The following is a 16413-nucleotide window of genomic DNA, read 5'->3' as shown; positions in this document are numbered from 1 at the left end:
AGGGAGGGAGGGAGGGAGGGAGTGTGAGGAACGGGAAGAGGATGTGATGGGGACGGAAGCCAGTAGGTAAATAAGGAAAGACAAGGGAAGGAAGAAGTGTAGCAGGTAGGACATTGTCGCTACTCTGAAATGGTTTAGGCATCGCAGAAGGGTCTGGTGAAGTAGGGGAAAGGAGAGTGGTGCCAGAAAGGCTGCGACCACCAAAGGCGCGCAGTTGTCAGAACGTACGTACTACACTTGTGGTCCACTTGTTTAAACCCTTTCGTGTTTTGTTTTGTTGGATCGTCGCCGTGACTGCCCCGCTTCTGGAAGGGAGAGGGACACTGTAACCATCCTATTCCTCAATCTTTCATTGTTATCCGGCTGACATAAATGGATTCTTCAGTGCAAGGGCTCTCTGATGAAAGATCCTCCTGATTCCCGTTCCACCTTTCTTTGATACTTTTCCTTGTTTCTCTTACTTTTTTCCCTTTCTTTCGGACTACGCAACTCTTCTATTATCTTTTACTTTGTCCCGTCGGTTTGTCTCCCCTTCATTCCTTCCTACGCAACTCACGATGGGACAGGTAGACGGGATGGTTGCCCTTGATGCTATCAAGATCATGGGACCCCACGCAGGTTGTGGAAACGGGAGAGGTGCTACGCGTAACGGGAAAATGGGATGGGATTCGTACGCGGGGACACTTGAAGGCAATTAACGTTTTTTTTGTGTATTATCGGGTAGCGGGATCACAACGGCGGTTTCATCCATCTTGTCACTTTTGTTTGACCGCCTGCCGCCAGCACACCTTCGGTGGAAAGCATACACTTCTTCCGTGCATTTCCCCCCTTAAAGACACCCCGCTTGTCCCTGTGAGTGGAGGACGATACGCACGTGTGTTTTAGACAACATGTGCCACCTAGATGCATCACTAAATCACGCTAAACGCTGACGCAGCGCGGTATGGCACTGTTTGTGGGCGTTTACTCTTCTCTCTTTAACTTATGAATCTGTGCGTGTGCTTTCCTATCTCTTACGGTGCCGCTCTTCAGTTCGTTCACATTGTCTCTCGCCCATTTTTTGTTCCTCTTGCCTTAATTTCTACGCTTTATGATGAGTTTCTTCCCGTTGTGGGTGCATTTACCTCCTGTGGATCTTAGCTGAAGTAACTAGCGCTGCGGAGGAGCTGTGGAGAGGACGCCTGTTAGAGGAAGTCCTCGTAGCAGCTCCACATTCCGTATTTTTCACCTGTTTTTTTTTCGGTGGTGGTGCCGCCTATTGAGGAGGATATTGGCGCACGTTCTTACCATTTTCTAGAATTTGCAGCTTTCACCCATTTCCTCCCTCTCTTTGCGCTCTCCGGGAAGTGGTCCGTGGCTACGATTTCATTGGGAAACGGACGGAGGTAGGAGGTGCAGCAGCGAGGGTTGCGCAGAAGGGGGAAAGTGGGGCGGGGAAGAGGAAGGGTACGTGCGGGAGAAGATCATCTCAGAACAACATTTCCCTCTCCATCACTTCGGATCTGTGCTTTGCATTCTGGAGTGGGTTTTAGACAATGCAGCAGAAGAAGTGCTACACAAGGGAGGAGCTACTAGCACTCCGGAGCACGCTCCGCCTAGATACTTTTCCGAATCCGATAAAGGTTGACTGTCCAATGCTCACAGACTGCGAGCTAGAGCTTCACGAAACCAGGGTGACAAAGCGGCAAAAGGTCGATTGGTCGCCGCAGGTGCCTGGGACGAAGTTGGTTTCAGTTGTTAGTGGCTCCGATAGCTGTCTAGGCACTGTGTGCGAGTCGGGTGCTCCTGTGGTACAAAGAGACGGTTTTGGGGAGTGTGTAGTCGTGAGGAGTGGTGTTAGTTTGTTTGATGGATGTGCCGATGCCAGTAGCCAGTCAAGGAGAGCCGTAGTTCCACCGAGGCTGCACGTGCCTATTGTCACCATCGATGGACCTGTGAGGGGGAAGCCGTCGAATGTGGGCGGATCTGATTTGGAATCACGGGCAAGTTTTGATACCGAGAGGGGGATGGTTGCTCGGTTGCGTGAGCTACAGGAGCGGCGGAAGCAGGGGCAACGGGAGCCACCAAACCGAAGTTGCTGGTCGCAGGCATTGGGGTCCAAAATAGGCACTGACAGCGTAAAAGTTAGGGTGTGTTCTAGCTTGCAACCGAAGTGTTCCTTTCGCAACCACGGCAGCAGTGCCACTCCCCCCGCTTCAGCAGACAAGAAAGACAGATGTGGTGCTTCTCTACCAATACCTGAAGCCGAAGCAGCCGTGCCCATGGCTAACGTTTCTTTATTTAAGTCTTCTGGCGGAAGTCGATACTTCCAATTCACACGCACGTTAGGGTTGTGGGAATATCTTACCACCCACAGCGGCCTCGGTTCGTTGTCTGGCACTCAGATGGTTAGCAAAAAGGAGGCAAACACCGATGCTAACAACAGTTCCAGTGGCGTGCAGAGCTCCGTAGGCCCCGACGAATTTGCAACCTCATCTGCTTCCAGACGAGAGGGGGAAAGTGCGTCGGATAAAGCGGTTGTGCCGGCCACGAGGAAGCCGCACAGGCGGAGGACCAATCGAACCTACGCGGAAAAGCGGGCCCACCGCGATGCTCAGCAATCTGTTTCAACGGCAACATGAACACTAAAGTGACTCACGGCGACGATTAATTTTGAACAAGATAGGTAAAATGCATCGTTGGGTCATTTAAGCGTCCGAGTATTTGTTTTTCACCATTTGTACTTGCCAAATCGCGTCAACCCTGACTAGATGATGATAAAATTGTTTCGCCTTTGTTCGGCGCACTAATCTGGGCCCATACGGCAGCGGTAGATGTGGCCCCTTCCCTTTCATAGATATCATGGTTGAGGCAGCCACCACTGCGCGATACTACCTTGTTTTTCCTTTTCACTATAAGTTACCTAGCGTCGTTTTCTCTGGGAGCGAACCGTGGGTGTGCATTGCCGCTACAGACCCTTTTTACCCCTCGTTTTTGTTATACTCCACTTGTTGACCCGTTGAGATGTATTTGCGCGAAAAACCTCGCCGATGGGCGTTGACCTTTCTTTCGTGGTGACACCAAGTTGGAAACAACCATTGCTGAAGAGGCGGCAGTTAATTTGCTCATATCCCAGGCCCCATCTTCTGGTTTCTATCCTTCCATTCCACCCCCCCCCTTTACACCTGCGTTTCGTAGATATAAGTTCTGACACTACTCTCAACAGTAAAGCAATGTCTCTCACACTCTGGTTTCAGCCACACCACGAAAACGCCCGCAACCTCAAGCTACTGGTGGTTGCTGCCTTTGCAAACGTTCCTGTGACGGTGAAGGCGTGTGAATATGGGCGAGAGAACGAGACGGAGGAGTATCGCCGCAACTGCAGTCCGTGCTGCCGCTACCCTGTGCTCCAGACGGAGGACGGATGTATCTTCGAGTCAAACGCGATCGTCCGACACATCGCACGACTTGACAAAAGCGGCAGTTTTCTGTACGGCCGCACACCCTTTGAGGGCAGCCAGGTGGACATGTGGTTGGATTTCGCCGCAACGGAACTCGATACTGCCGCAAAGCCATTTGGTTTAAACATATACCGCGGTGTGCCCATCCCAGCCGATGCGATGGATTCCGTGCACGAGGTGTTTGGTGGCCTTGAGACATGGCTGGAGACGCGCACATTCCTGGTTGGTGAGCGTTTGACCGTCGCAGACATCTGCGTCGCGTTTGCCCTTCAATTTCACTACCGTGCGAATGCTGCGGAGGGTGAAGCCCTGACAAAGAAGTACAGGAATGTCTACCGATTGTACAACACGGTGATGCAACAACCCAAGACAGTGGAGGTACTAAAATCCCAGGGTGCAACTTTCGGGCCAGTGAAGGCTAAAAAGGCAGAGCAGCAAGCACCTAAGGCGGAGAAGGCTCCCAAGCCCGCTCCGAAGGATGATGATGATGATGATGTCCCGAAGGAAAAGAAGAAGCCGAACCCGCTGGACGAGCTCCCACCGAGCCCATTTGTTCTGGATGCATTCAAGCGCGAGTACAGCAACAACGACACACGCACGGTGGCGGCACCATACTTCTTCCAAAACTACGACGCGGCTGGGTACACATCGTTCTGGTGTCGCTACAAGTACAACGAAGACAACAAGATGCAATTCATGACAGCGAACCTCGTGCGTGGGTGGTTTCAGCGCATGGAGCACACACGCAAGTACGCGTTTGGGGTTGCCCTAATCATCGGGGAAGAGAAGAAGCACGACATCGTTGCGTTGTGGGTGTTCCGGGGTAAGGGTATGCCGGAGATCGTGAAAGATGTGGAAGACACGGAGTTGTTTGACTGGGAAGAGATCCCCGACGTGAGCGCCCAAAGGGAACGAATTACAGACTACCTGTGCTGGGAGGGTCCGACCATTCCGAAACCCGTTCTTGAGGGCCGCGTCTTTAAATAGTCTGGTGTCCAGTTGTATGCGGTGCGAAGGCGAGTTGACCGGGAACGGAGAATCTCCACAGTAATGTTACACCGTCGAACAGAGGATACAATGACCCGAAGAACTGTAAGAGGTAATAATTTACTTTCCACGGAGTGCGTAGGTGAAATAATGAGGTCCTCTTTATGCTTTTGTGATAAGAGAATTTATACTAATACTTTCGGTAATCCACTAACTCGTAACCGACGTGCCCATTTTTCTCCTGTTATGTTGGCACTTTGGATAGCTGTAAGATGCTGTTGGAAGTGTTTTCCCTTCTTCTTGCTTTTGTGTTGCACTACATACTGCTGTGTAATTTTTTTGTTATCCGTTCTAGTGGTGTGCGTCCTTTTCCGCTAACGACGTTAGTGGTTACGTGGGAAGAATATCGTGCCGAATGTCACACGAGTGGAGTTTGGATGCGCCGGTAGTTCACCGTTTGTTATGGTGGTTTTGGTGATATATCGAGCAGCAGGTTATACGGAGAGCGAGGGGCAATAGGTGACGGTAATCGGGATTCTACTGAAGGAGAGTAAATGGGTCCAGGACAATGGTACCTCAACTATTTTTTTTCTTGCTACCCTGCCCCCTACGTTGTTCTTGTTTCCTTTCATGCCTTTAGGGAGAGTAGTTTGTGCTTCTCGAGGCGTCTGTGTTTACACCACTCAGCAAGCATACATTGTTATCGTGAGTGAGGGTTGATAGAAGGAACTCATGGAAGGTTTCTGCTACACTGCTGCAGCGGATGCTGCGTCCAAGGCGAAAGGAGGGGTTCCACAGCTTCCACACCTCTCTGCAGCGGCACTGGGAAAAGCCAGCTCGCGCCCCCTGCCACATCCAGCGGCTGCCATAACCACAGTTGAGTTGCCCAGTGGGTCTGTTGTTATAGCAGGGGGAGGTAGTGTTATTTCGGTTGAGCCCCTGTCGTCTTTATTGCAGTCGTGTTCAAAAGAGGGGGAGTGTGAGGCTTGCAACGACCCACTCCTGGGTGGAGTCGCGGTACACAGTACCGTCCCGGGTGAGAAAGTGACGTTGACCATTTCTAGCGGTTTAGTCTCGTGTATAGGCACTGCACTACTTCCCGGTGGTACGGCCGCCATGTGCGCTGTTGGCACCAGTGCGGGCTCGCTATGCCTCTTTGTTGTTGAGAGCAGGACAGGTGGCAATGCACTTGCGCTATGCAAGGTTTGTGAGGCTTCACTTTGTGAGTACACGGATGGTTTGATCTCTGCCGACGACATTGTGTTGGATGTGTGCGTTGGACTGGACCCCGCTGGTCGGCCTGAGTTCGTCGCTGTTGCCACTGCTACAGTTGTGGTTGTAATTGACACACAATGTTTTAATGAGTCACTGAGAGCGAATGCAACAGAAGCCGTGCTGCGTGAGACGGTAGGTTCATGGCAGCGGACTCCGTGTCCCACTGAAAAGCCAGTGAACGAAACGTTCTACGCATCGTTCACTGCTTCTGAGGTAGTGCGTTTGCTAGTGCCCCAGCGGTATCGTGCTTCCTTTGCCGTGGATATAGCTTTGTTAATTGTGTTTGACAACGGGGAGTTACGCTACGTTGCACGTCGTGTTGTTGGGGGATCCCTTCAACTCTTAACCGAGCACCACCGGCAGCGGCAGCTCCGGCACAGCACTGTGGGTCTTGGCATGCTTCAACACAACAGTGAAGGACCAATTGACGGCTCTCATGGTTCGCTAGCCCTGCCACACGTTTTGTATGCGTACAGCCTCTCTTCGGTGGTACACAACGTGTGTACGGCGGCAGTCGGCGTAAGTGCGGCAACCTACAAAGTTGTGAATAACGCTGCATTGTTCTGCGATGATATGTCGCAAACGATGCGGATCATTGTAGTTGGTGCCGGGACGCAGCTTGCAGAGCGCTATGGACATCAACTGCGTGGGACCACCGGGTGGTGGGCTATTACAGGCGCCGCCGTGTTGGCACGAGGCACGTTGGACCAGCGTCAGTTGGCTGCGTGGGGGTTCGATGTGCCATGTTCTGGCGCTCTGCCTCGGGACCGGCGTGGGCTGGCATGTGTAACAGTGCTGGAAGGTGGGAGAGTGCTTTTCGCGTGTGGCAATGAGCTCTATGTTTGCACCATGGCAGATGCAACAAACGCAGTCGTCGACGGCAGTAGCGGTGGTGGTGGTGGGGCGTACGTTGCGCTGCGGCAGGTACACACCTGCGGCTCTGTTGTTTGTGGTGTGGCATGCACGGGCACGCGAATTGACGGAAGAAACGTTGTTGTTATTGGGTTCGGTGCGTCACTAGCCGCCCTACTGTTCTGAGTGCTGCGCTAAGGGAGACAGTCGCGGGAAAGCAAGGAGGTGCCCCCGTTTATAAACGTGGCATGTGGGTTTCTCCTTTCTTGGGCTCCCCCCCCCCCAAAGAGCAAAGTGGCTCGGCCGGGGCGCCGATTCGATAAAGGATGGGAGTTTCTAATGTCTCTGGAGGCAGGTTAGGGGAAGAGGGCGGCTGCGTCTGTTGCGCATTTGAGGCTGTTCGTCGTCCCCATAGATGAGGGGCGGTGAAGGGCAGAGGGAAAGCTGCCCAAAAGGATTCAGGAGGTCAGTGGTGCATGCGGCTTCACGTGCCCGGCGTGTTTCAAACACGTAAAATGTTGTTTACCTTTTTTTTGTTTGGGGGGGGGCACACCTGTGTTTTTGTTCGCTGTCCTCGTCGCTGCGTTGTCACTTCCCCGTTGCATTAATAACGTGGATATTGTTGGGGTGGTGTTGAAGGGCGAGGTAAGTGTTTAGAGATTAACCAAAGCCATTGGATGTGGAAAGGTGCCCCGTTTGGGCCTCCGTTCATACCCATGTGTGACAGAGTGGGGGAGGAAAAGGTAGAACAAAAGGTGCCATTCTTTTCTCCTCTTTATCTCTTTCACAGTACACGATCTTCAAAGTGACGTAGCCGCGCTTTGGTGTCTGCCTCATGGATGAGCGGTCATTTGAGTTGGCGGAGTCTTTCGTTACGCCGCGGTATGTACAAACCGGCGTAGAGTCACTGCACTCGGTTGAACGCACGGTGCGTGCAATTATTGCCCAGCGCCGCTGCCCGGAAGAAGGCCTGCACGACTGTGCAATTGAATTGATAATGCAGCAACTTGCCGTGATGGATACGAACAACTTTAGTATACATGTTGGTGCTGGAGAGCGAGAGGGACGCGTTGCTTCGGTATTGGTTGCGAGGCGCCACTACAGCCTTACCCACGGCATCGGGCGTTCCGGTGACATCTGCAGCGATCAACCGAAGGCAGCCGGGTCAAGTGTGATGTACAAATTGGTGAATCACATGATGCTCGACTTGCTGCGACAGGCGGGGACCCCATCACTTGCAAGCGCTGCTGTGATTCCCATGGCAACCGGTATGACCATTGCGTTGGCGCTTCGCAGTATCTTTCATCATCGGGTAGAGGAGCTGCGATTCGACAGCAAGGGTCACACTGAAGAGGAACAGGAAAAGTTGCATGCTGGCCTTCGTACCAGAGGTGATGATTCGGCTGTTCCTCGCTATGTCATTTGGACTCGCATTGACCAGAAGACAGCCCTAAAGTGCATCGAGCTATCTGGCTTTGTGCCCATGGTCGTGCCACTGCGGCGTGCCCCTGTGCTGCGACGGATGCAAAGCAAGGAGGGACTGGGGACAGCAGAGATCCTACTTCATTCTTACTTTTTGGAGGCCCATGTAGACGATGTCGCTGCTGCAATTGAACGCGTTGGGGGCCCTAAGCACGTGCTGTGCGTCTTGTCCACGACGAGCTGCTTTGCGCCGCGGCTGCCCGATGATGTTGTTGCCATCGCAAAGCTATGCAAAGCACTTGATATTCCATATGTTGTGAACAACGCTTATGGTGTGCAAAGCCGCACCATCATGCATAAGTTAGATGCCGCCATTCGACTGGGTCGTGTGGATCTCATCGTGCAATCTGGGGACAAAAATTTTCTCGTCCCTGTAGGTGGGGCTGTACTAAGTGGTGGCAAGACCGCCGTGGCACGTGCCACTTCTTTATACGCGGGCCGAGCAAGTGCGTCTCCAGTGATTGACCTTTTCATCACTGCGCTGAGTCTAGGCCGAAGCGGGTTCAAAAAGTTATGGGACACGCGGTACCTACTGAGGAGGTCTCTCCAGAACCAACTGAAAGGGTTTGCGGGGGCACGGGGAGAATTGCTTTTGGATGAGTTCGATGCGCAATGTGATGTTGACGGTGCTAGTGGTGATTTTGTCGCGGCAGTGCCCCCAAGTGGCGAAGCTGGGTGCGATGGGGTGGAGAGGCCACAACGTAACGACATCAGCTTTGCCATAACTATGCGCACTGTTGGGAGCCCTTCAACTGCTGCTGCAGTTGGTGCACGTTTGTTTCGGAAAGGGGTGACAGGGCCGCGAGTTGTACTTCCTAGTGACAACGTGACTCGGCTCTGTGGTCATTCGTTCAGAAATTACGGTATGCATACGGATGAGACACCCTCTTGCCCGTTGCTTGTGTTGGCCTGTGGTGTTGGTATGACCGCAGAAGACGTGGACGGCTTGATGAAGCGGTTAGGAGAGGTTTGGCCGGTCGAGGGGGTATGAGATGGCTCTTGTGATATCCGGGTTCAGGCAGCATCTGCTGTGAGGGGGGGGGGCGCACAAAGGATCCCATTGGATGAATTTATAGTTTGCCATGTTGCTACGTGAAGAAACCGATCTGGCAGAGGGTGGTGGAGGAGGTGCCAGGTCACCACCCGTTGTAATCGTCTTTGCACTCAAGTGGAAGTTTCTATAGGCGTAGTCAGAGAGGAAAGCATCTCGTAATTGAGGGGAGGTTACCGCGAGGCACGCGTTGTGAAAAGAGTATTGGAAATGCACTATTTCGTTAGCATCGTAATAGCCGTTCTTATATCTAATTATAAGTACTAGGGTTTACTTCTTCCTCGTCCTCGCACCACCTTTCTCGTTATCACAGTAGGAAGAACAAACACTCTGGGGGTTGTGGCTCACGCCCTCATCTGATTGAAGGGAGGAGGATCTTGGGGCAAGACGGCTGGCGGGGGAAGTGACCTTTGGCCTCACAAGCGGACATGGTGAAACAGCGCATGACGGCGCTTGATGTTCGCGCTTCTGTGGAGGAAATGCGGACTGAGCTTCAGGGTCTCCGGTTGACGAACGTATATGACATTCCCCCAAGGACCTTTCTGTTTAAATTTGGAAATAGCGAGAAGAAAAGGACTTTACTTCTGGAGAACGGTGTGCGGCTGCACTTAACTCAGTTGGTGCGCGAGAAGCCAAAAGTGCCCACGCAGTTCACACTAAGGTTGCGAAAGCATGTACGTGCATGGCGGCTTGATTCTGTGACGCAACTTCAACACGACAGAACGGTGGACTTTCGCTTCGGTGTAGCGGAGGGTGCGTCGTATCACATAATTGTGGAGCTCTTTTCAAAGGGTAACATTGTACTAACAGACCACGAATACCGCATAATGCTCTTACTTCGTGCACATAAGGACGACGGGGTCAACATGTTTGTGCGTGAATTATACCCTGTGACAAAGTCATTTGAACAGCAACAGGAGGAAGAGTGCCAGCAGCTCACTGAAGGGGCGCAACGTGTTGAAGCACTGCGACGAGAATGGAGCGCAGTGTTTACTCGGCATGCGGAATACGAGACAACGCGATCAACACTCTCTGCCACACATCACTTTGGTCCGTCACTCGCCGATCATATTTTGACAGTTACTGGCGTGAAGAGCGTGAAGAAAGCTAACATGACGTGCAGCGGGGACGAAATGTTCGAAAAGCTGCTTCCTGGAATGTTAGAAGCCTGGCGCTTCGCCTTCTCTCCTTTGCCCACAGGTGGCTACCTGATCAGCAAAACCGCGGCCACCAAGGGTCGAGGGACTCAAGAGCGGGGGAAGGCGCCACCGCATGTAGATGCGGGTGTCGGTACAACGGCTGACGGCGGGGAGGCGGGTAGTGGGGTGGAGAAGCAGCCTCGGCCGCACCTTCAGGGAGTGCAGTACGAGGACTTCAGTCCTGTTTTGCTCGCGCAGTATCGTGGGGATGCCGTTTCGGCGTCCTACCTCCCAAGCTTTGGCAGTGTATGTGATGCTTTCTTCCTATACACCGAGAAGGAGAAGATTGAACAGCATAATGACAGAGCGACAACCTGCGTACTTTCCAAGAAGGAGAAATTCGAGCGCGACCACAACCGTCGCATCGCCGCCCTCGAGCGCTCCGAGGAGGAGAACACCCGTAAGGGCGAACTCATCATCCAGAACGCTGAAAAGATTGACGAGGCAATTGGTCTAATTAATGGCGCACTAGCTGCTGGAATTCAGTGGGAGGCGCTGCGGCGTTTACTGAAGCAGCGACACGCCGAGGGCCATCCAGTGGCCTACATGGTGCACGAACTCTTCCTTGACCGCAACAGCATATCTGTGCTTGTGGAAGAAAATGATGAGGATGTCGAATGTTATGAGGACGAAGAAAGTAAAGTGAAAGTGGGGGGAAAGGGCGAGAATCACCGGTATGGTGGAAACAGCGGTGAAAAAAAGGACAGGGTAGAGGGCTGCAGTCGGACCCCATCTGTGATTGAGGTTGATTTGAGCAAAACCGCCTATGCAAATGCCGCCTCCTACTTTACGCAGAAAAAAGCTAATCGCGCCAAGCTCGAAAAAACTATTGCCGCTACCGCCAAAGCGGCGGCAGGAGCAGAAAAAAAGGGCGAGAGATTGGCTGCGAAGAAACAGACGAAGAAAGCTATCGCAACAGAGCGACACCGTTGTTGGTGGGAAAAATTTAATTGGTTCCGTACATCGTGTGGGGATTTGGTGCTACAAGGGCACGATACACAGTCGACTGAGTTGTTGGTACGTCGTATCATGCGCCTTGGTGACGTCTTTGTGCATAGCGATGTGGAGGGAGGGTTGCCGTGCATCCTGAGAGCCGCGGGTTCAGCGTGGGATGCCTCCACCGCTTTCGGGGAAGGTGAATCTGAGGAAAACAGCATTCAGGTAGGTGAGTCCACCAAAGGGTGGCTGATCCATATGATAAGCCTCGATGAGGCTGCTGCATGGTGCGTTTGCCGAAGCTCGGCGTGGGAGAGTAAGTTCAGTGTCGGCGCGTGGTGGGTGCATGCTTCACAAATTGTTGGAGGTACCGCCGCGGGGTGTTACTTGCTCAGCGGAGAGAAGAATTATTTGAGGCCTCGGCCCTTGATGTTAGGGTGCGGGCTGCTCTTCCGCATTTCTTCGCGCGCTATTGATCCCCGCGAACGTGAAGAGCTGCCGAATTACGTCCCAGATGGCCCTCGTCAACCACATGGTGTCAGCCACCATTCAAGCGAGGGTGACAAGAACATGGCCTTAGGGCGTGATGATAACTGCTTCCTTGAACGCGACGCCGCTACGGCTCTGCGGCCACTGCCTCAACTTCAGGCAAATCGACGGCATCGGCAAAACACACATCAGCAGCAGCACAGCACGGCATGTAGCGTTGTGACGAAGGGCTCGCAGCCGCTCGCTGAAAATGCTGCAAGCCCTTCAGTGGCTGCAGCTCCTGCTCTCGGAACGGGAGTTTGTGGTGTGAAGGGGGGCGCCGCTGTTCAAACAAAGGCGCAGCAGCTGACGAAGCACCAGCGGAAGAAATTAAAAAAGATCCAGCAGAAGTACAAGGATCAGGATGATGAGGATCGTTTAACCGGTGCACTCCTAAACGGTAACCAACTTTCAAAGGTGCAGTTGGAGCTGCTCGCAAGTGAGAGGGCCAAGCAGACTAATGAAATTGTAAGAACATCATCAGCAGGGAGCTCTTCCGCTGCTGGTGAGGCAGGAGAACGCTGTGGCGGTGAAGCTTGGGGCGAAGAGTGTGTGGGGGAGGTGCGGGGGCGGGCTCCTGCTAAAGGTGGAGATGCCGGACATTTGCTTGCCGCGTCTCCTTCATGCGGAAGTGACGGTCCAGCTGACAATGAGCGTACACCGCGTGAAGATAATGAGCCGAGCACCGGCGAACCCCAGCCACGGTCTCGTGCTATTGATTCAACGGCTGCGAGTTTGGAAGCCACGCGTGCAGCGAACGATGCGGAGTTTAATCGTGAATGGATTCATTTTACGGCGAAGCCCCAGCCTGGAGACTGTGTGGAGTATGCGGTTGCCGTTTGTGCGCCGATGGGTTCCGTCATCTCGTACAAGTACCGGGCTGAGCTTTCATGTGGGAATGCTAAGAAGGGCCAGGTGGCTCTTAGTTTGATTGAACACTTCACTGCGATGGCTCTGAATGTCGATAACGCCTCAGAGGTACACGCCCTACGGTCACTGGAAATGAATGATGTCATAGGGCAACTCCGAGGTAATTTGAAGCGGATCAGCACTGGCCTTCGCAAATAGACCGTGCGTACTGGTTGGCATATACGTGTTCAAGCGTCCTTTACGTTCGATAAGCTCCGCGTCCCTGTGCATTCTACTCCGTACGCACTGCTCTGTCAAACGCCATCCGCCTTGGGGCAGCAAACCCCGTTTTTCTAGCGGGCCCCGCAGCGTTTCGTACTAAGCGTAACTTTTCGCGGATGAACGATTGTCAATACCCCTTTAACGCAATCCCAGCGCAATGCGAATGAATTATACTACTTTGTGAGGGCATGTGGGACTCTATACCACACTTCCCACTGTTTATTTTTCCCATGTGTGAAGGAAAAAGGAAGGTAAATAACATTGATAAGTAACATCCACTTGATTTACGATGGCCGATCAACTCTCCAACGAGCAGATCTCCGAATTCAAGGAGGCGTTCTCGCTATTCGACAAGGATGGTGATGGTACCATTACGACGAAAGAACTCGGCACTGTGATGCGGTCACTGGGCCAGAACCCCACCGAGGCGGAACTCCAGGACATGATCAACGAAGTTGATCAGGATGGAAGCGGAACTATTGACTTTCCAGAGTTCTTGACGCTTATGGCGCGCAAGATGCAGGATTCTGATTCCGAGGAAGAAATCAAGGAAGCGTTTCGTGTCTTTGATAAGGATGGCAATGGTTTCATTTCCGCTGCTGAACTCCGTCACATCATGACGAACCTCGGTGAAAAACTAACAGATGAGGAGGTGGACGAGATGATCCGCGAGGCTGACGTTGATGGCGACGGCCAAATCAACTACGAGGAGTTCGTGAAAATGATGATGAGCAAATAGTCCGTGCCTCCTAAAATATACATGTAGATAAGCTTCCCTTCGTTTATGTATTTTTCGAGATGTGTGTGTGGCCTGCACCTTCGTGTCTTGCTCTGCTTCTTGTTTGATGGTTTGTTGTGTACCGAGGTGAGGAAAGGAAGCATTGGATTAGATGAGAGGGTGGAAACAAGATGTGGAAGCCTTATGTCTAAGAGGAAATCAGGTATCTACAGCAAGTTTGCAGTACACTGTGTTGTCAGTGGGATTTGCTATGCACCATTTTCCACTGTCTTGGCCATTAGCGTCTGATGGATGGAGATCTCTCTCTTCGTATTGCTTTCCAAGTGAGCTATTTTTGTTACAACTAAGGAAGAAAGCAACATTGATAAGTAACATCCACTTGATTTACGATGGCCGATCAACTCTCCAACGAGCAGATCTCCGAATTCAAGGAGGCGTTCTCGCTATTTGACAAGGATGGTGATGGTACCATTACGACGAAAGAACTCGGCACTGTGATGCGGTCACTGGGCCAGAACCCCACCGAGGCGGAACTCCAGGACATGATCAACGAAGTTGATCAGGATGGAAGCGGAACTATTGACTTTCCAGAGTTCTTGACGCTTATGGCGCGCAAGATGCAGGATTCTGATTCCGAGGAAGAAATCAAGGAAGCGTTTCGTGTCTTTGATAAGGATGGCAATGGTTTCATTTCCGCTGCTGAACTCCGTCACATCATGACGAACCTCGGTGAAAAACTAACAGATGAGGAGGTGGACGAGATGATCCGCGAGGCTGACGTTGATGGCGACGGCCAAATCAACTACGAGGAGTTCGTGAAAATGATGATGAGCAAATAGTCCGTGCCTCCTAAAATATACATGTAGATAAGCTTCCCTTCGTTTATGTATTTTTCGAGATGTGTGTGTGGCCTGCACCTTCGTGTCTTGCTCTGCTTCTTGTTTGATGGTTTGTTGTGTACCGAGGTGAGGAAAGGAAGCATTGGATTAGATGAGAGGGGAGAAACAAGATGTGGGAGCCTTATGTCTAAGAGGAAATCAGGTATCTACAGCAAGTTTGCAGTACACTGTGTTGTCAGTGGGATTTGCTATGCACCATTTTCCACTGTCTTGGCCATTAGCGTCTGATGGATGGAGATCTCTCTCTTCGTATTGCTTTCCAAGTGAGCTATTTTTGTTACAACTAAGGAAGAAAGCAACATTGATAAGTAACATCCACTTGATTTACGATGGCCGATCAACTCTCCAACGAGCAGATCTCCGAATTCAAGGAGGCGTTCTCGCTATTTGACAAGGATGGTGATGGTACCATTACGACGAAAGAACTCGGCACTGTGATGCGGTCACTGGGCCAGAACCCCACCGAGGCGGAACTCCAGGACATGATCAACGAAGTTGATCAGGATGGAAGCGGAACTATTGACTTTCCAGAGTTCTTGACGCTTATGGCGCGCAAGATGCAGGATTCTGATTCCGAGGAAGAAATCAAGGAAGCGTTTCGTGTCTTTGATAAGGATGGCAATGGTTTCATTTCCGCTGCTGAACTCCGTCACATCATGACGAACCTCGGTGAAAAACTAACAGATGAGGAGGTGGACGAGATGATCCGCGAGGCTGACGTTGATGGCGACGGCCAAATCAACTACGAGGAGTTCGTGAAAATGATGATGAGCAAATAGTCCGTGCCTCCTAAAATATACATGTAGATAAGCTTCCCTTCGTTTATGTATTTTTCGAGATGTGTGTGTGGCCTGCACCTTCGTGTCTTGCTCTGCTTCTTGTTTGATGGTTTGTTGTGTACCGAGGTGAGGAAAGGAAGCATTGGATTAGATGAGAGGGGAGAAACAAGATGTGGAAGCCTTATGTCTAAGAGGAAATCAGGTATCTACAGCAAGTTTGCAGTACACTGTGTTGTCAGTGGGATTTGCTATGCACCATTTTCCACTGTCTTGGCCATTAGCGTCTGATGGATGGAGATCTCTCTCTTCGTATTGCTTTCCAAGTGAGCTATTTTTGTTACAACTAAGGAAGAAAGCAACATTGATAAGTAACATCCACTTGATTTACGATGGCCGATCAACTCTCCAACGAGCAGATCTCCGAATTCAAGGAGGCGTTCTCGCTATTTGACAAGGATGGTGATGGTACCATTACGACGAAAGAACTCGGCACTGTGATGCGGTCACTGGGCCAGAACCCCACCGAGGCGGAACTCCAGGACATGATCAACGAAGTTGATCAGGATGGAAGCGGAACTATTGACTTTCCAGAGTTCTTGACGCTTATGGCGCGCAAGATGCAGGATTCTGATTCCGAGGAAGAAATCAAGGAAGCGTTTCGTGTCTTTGATAAGGATGGCAATGGTTTCATTTCCGCTGCTGAACTCCGTCACATCATGACGAACCTCGGTGAAAAACTAACAGATGAGGAGGTGGACGAGATGATCCGCGAGGCTGACGTTGATGGCGACGGTCAAATCAACTACGAGGAGTTCGTGAAAATGATGATGAGCAAATAGTTCGTGTTTGCAGATGGTTGAGGTGAGCCTGGCTTCCTTCTCTACCTTTCCGTCATGTTAAGTTTGTGTATTCGTTTGGGAAGAGATAAAATACTGGTATAAAACTCTTTTTGTGATAGAAAATAGATAAGGGTGTTGGTGCTTCCCGATAAAGGGGGAGGAAACTGTTGAGGAGGTGCGTGAAATAAAGCAAAAGTGGCATAAGGTGTACATGATATGGGCACTTAAGATTCTCAGAGGGATTTGATACATGGCATCATATCAGTTTCGTACTGT

The 16413-nt window shown here is 51.6% G+C and overlaps 10 protein-coding genes across 10 annotated transcripts; all 10 read left to right on the top strand.

The window, feature by feature from the left end:
• Positions 1 to 1535: 1535 nt before the first annotated feature.
• TbgDal_XI14580 (hypothetical protein, conserved) lies at positions 1536 to 2621 on the top strand (the record flags this gene model as incomplete). The annotated part of the gene is made up of 1 exon (XM_011782301.1): positions 1536 to 2621. One exon carries the CDS (start codon positions 1536 to 1538, stop codon positions 2619 to 2621), a length of 1086 nt encoding a protein of 361 aa, XP_011780603.1.
• A 408-nt stretch (positions 2622 to 3029) lies between these two features.
• TbgDal_XI14570 (elongation factor 1 gamma, putative) lies at positions 3030 to 4427 on the top strand (the record flags this gene model as incomplete). The annotated part of the gene is made up of 1 exon (XM_011782300.1): positions 3030 to 4427. The coding sequence occupies one exon, from the start codon at positions 3030 to 3032 to the stop codon at positions 4425 to 4427; it is 1398 nt and encodes a 465-aa protein (XP_011780602.1).
• A 63-nt stretch (positions 4428 to 4490) lies between these two features.
• Positions 4491 to 4805, top strand: TbgDal_XI14560 (hypothetical protein, unlikely; the record flags this gene model as incomplete). Its single annotated transcript, XM_011782299.1, has 1 exon — positions 4491 to 4805. The coding sequence occupies one exon, from the start codon at positions 4491 to 4493 to the stop codon at positions 4803 to 4805; it is 315 nt and encodes a 104-aa protein (XP_011780601.1).
• A 354-nt stretch (positions 4806 to 5159) lies between these two features.
• TbgDal_XI14550 (hypothetical protein, conserved) lies at positions 5160 to 6740 on the top strand (the record flags this gene model as incomplete). Its single annotated transcript, XM_011782298.1, has 1 exon — positions 5160 to 6740. The coding sequence occupies one exon, from the start codon at positions 5160 to 5162 to the stop codon at positions 6738 to 6740; it is 1581 nt and encodes a 526-aa protein (XP_011780600.1).
• A 649-nt stretch (positions 6741 to 7389) lies between these two features.
• Positions 7390 to 9027, top strand: TbgDal_XI14540 (hypothetical protein, conserved; the record flags this gene model as incomplete). The annotated part of the gene is made up of 1 exon (XM_011782297.1): positions 7390 to 9027. One exon carries the CDS (start codon positions 7390 to 7392, stop codon positions 9025 to 9027), a length of 1638 nt encoding a protein of 545 aa, XP_011780599.1.
• A 488-nt stretch (positions 9028 to 9515) lies between these two features.
• On the top strand, positions 9516 to 12818 carry TbgDal_XI14530 (hypothetical protein, conserved; the record flags this gene model as incomplete). The annotated part of the gene is made up of 1 exon (XM_011782296.1): positions 9516 to 12818. The coding sequence occupies one exon, from the start codon at positions 9516 to 9518 to the stop codon at positions 12816 to 12818; it is 3303 nt and encodes a 1100-aa protein (XP_011780598.1).
• Positions 12819 to 13170: 352 nt separating this feature from the next.
• On the top strand, positions 13171 to 13620 carry TbgDal_XI14520 (calmodulin, putative; the record flags this gene model as incomplete). The annotated part of the gene is made up of 1 exon (XM_011782295.1): positions 13171 to 13620. One exon carries the CDS (start codon positions 13171 to 13173, stop codon positions 13618 to 13620), a length of 450 nt encoding a protein of 149 aa, XP_011780597.1.
• A 389-nt stretch (positions 13621 to 14009) lies between these two features.
• Positions 14010 to 14459, top strand: TbgDal_XI14510 (calmodulin, putative; the record flags this gene model as incomplete). Its single annotated transcript, XM_011782294.1, has 1 exon — positions 14010 to 14459. The coding sequence occupies one exon, from the start codon at positions 14010 to 14012 to the stop codon at positions 14457 to 14459; it is 450 nt and encodes a 149-aa protein (XP_011780596.1).
• A 389-nt stretch (positions 14460 to 14848) lies between these two features.
• Positions 14849 to 15298, top strand: TbgDal_XI14500 (calmodulin, putative; the record flags this gene model as incomplete). Its single annotated transcript, XM_011782293.1, has 1 exon — positions 14849 to 15298. The coding sequence occupies one exon, from the start codon at positions 14849 to 14851 to the stop codon at positions 15296 to 15298; it is 450 nt and encodes a 149-aa protein (XP_011780595.1).
• A 389-nt stretch (positions 15299 to 15687) lies between these two features.
• TbgDal_XI14490 (calmodulin, putative) lies at positions 15688 to 16137 on the top strand (the record flags this gene model as incomplete). Its single annotated transcript, XM_011782292.1, has 1 exon — positions 15688 to 16137. One exon carries the CDS (start codon positions 15688 to 15690, stop codon positions 16135 to 16137), a length of 450 nt encoding a protein of 149 aa, XP_011780594.1.
• Between the last annotated feature and the right edge of the window lie 276 nt (positions 16138 to 16413).

Source organism: Trypanosoma brucei, chromosome 11 (genome assembly GCF_000210295.1).
Source record: "Trypanosoma brucei gambiense DAL972 chromosome 11, complete sequence".
NCBI classification, from domain to species: Eukaryota; Euglenozoa; class Kinetoplastea; order Trypanosomatida; family Trypanosomatidae; genus Trypanosoma; species Trypanosoma brucei.
Note: the sequence above shows the minus strand (reverse complement) of the source record. Positions and strands in the feature narration are given on the sequence as shown.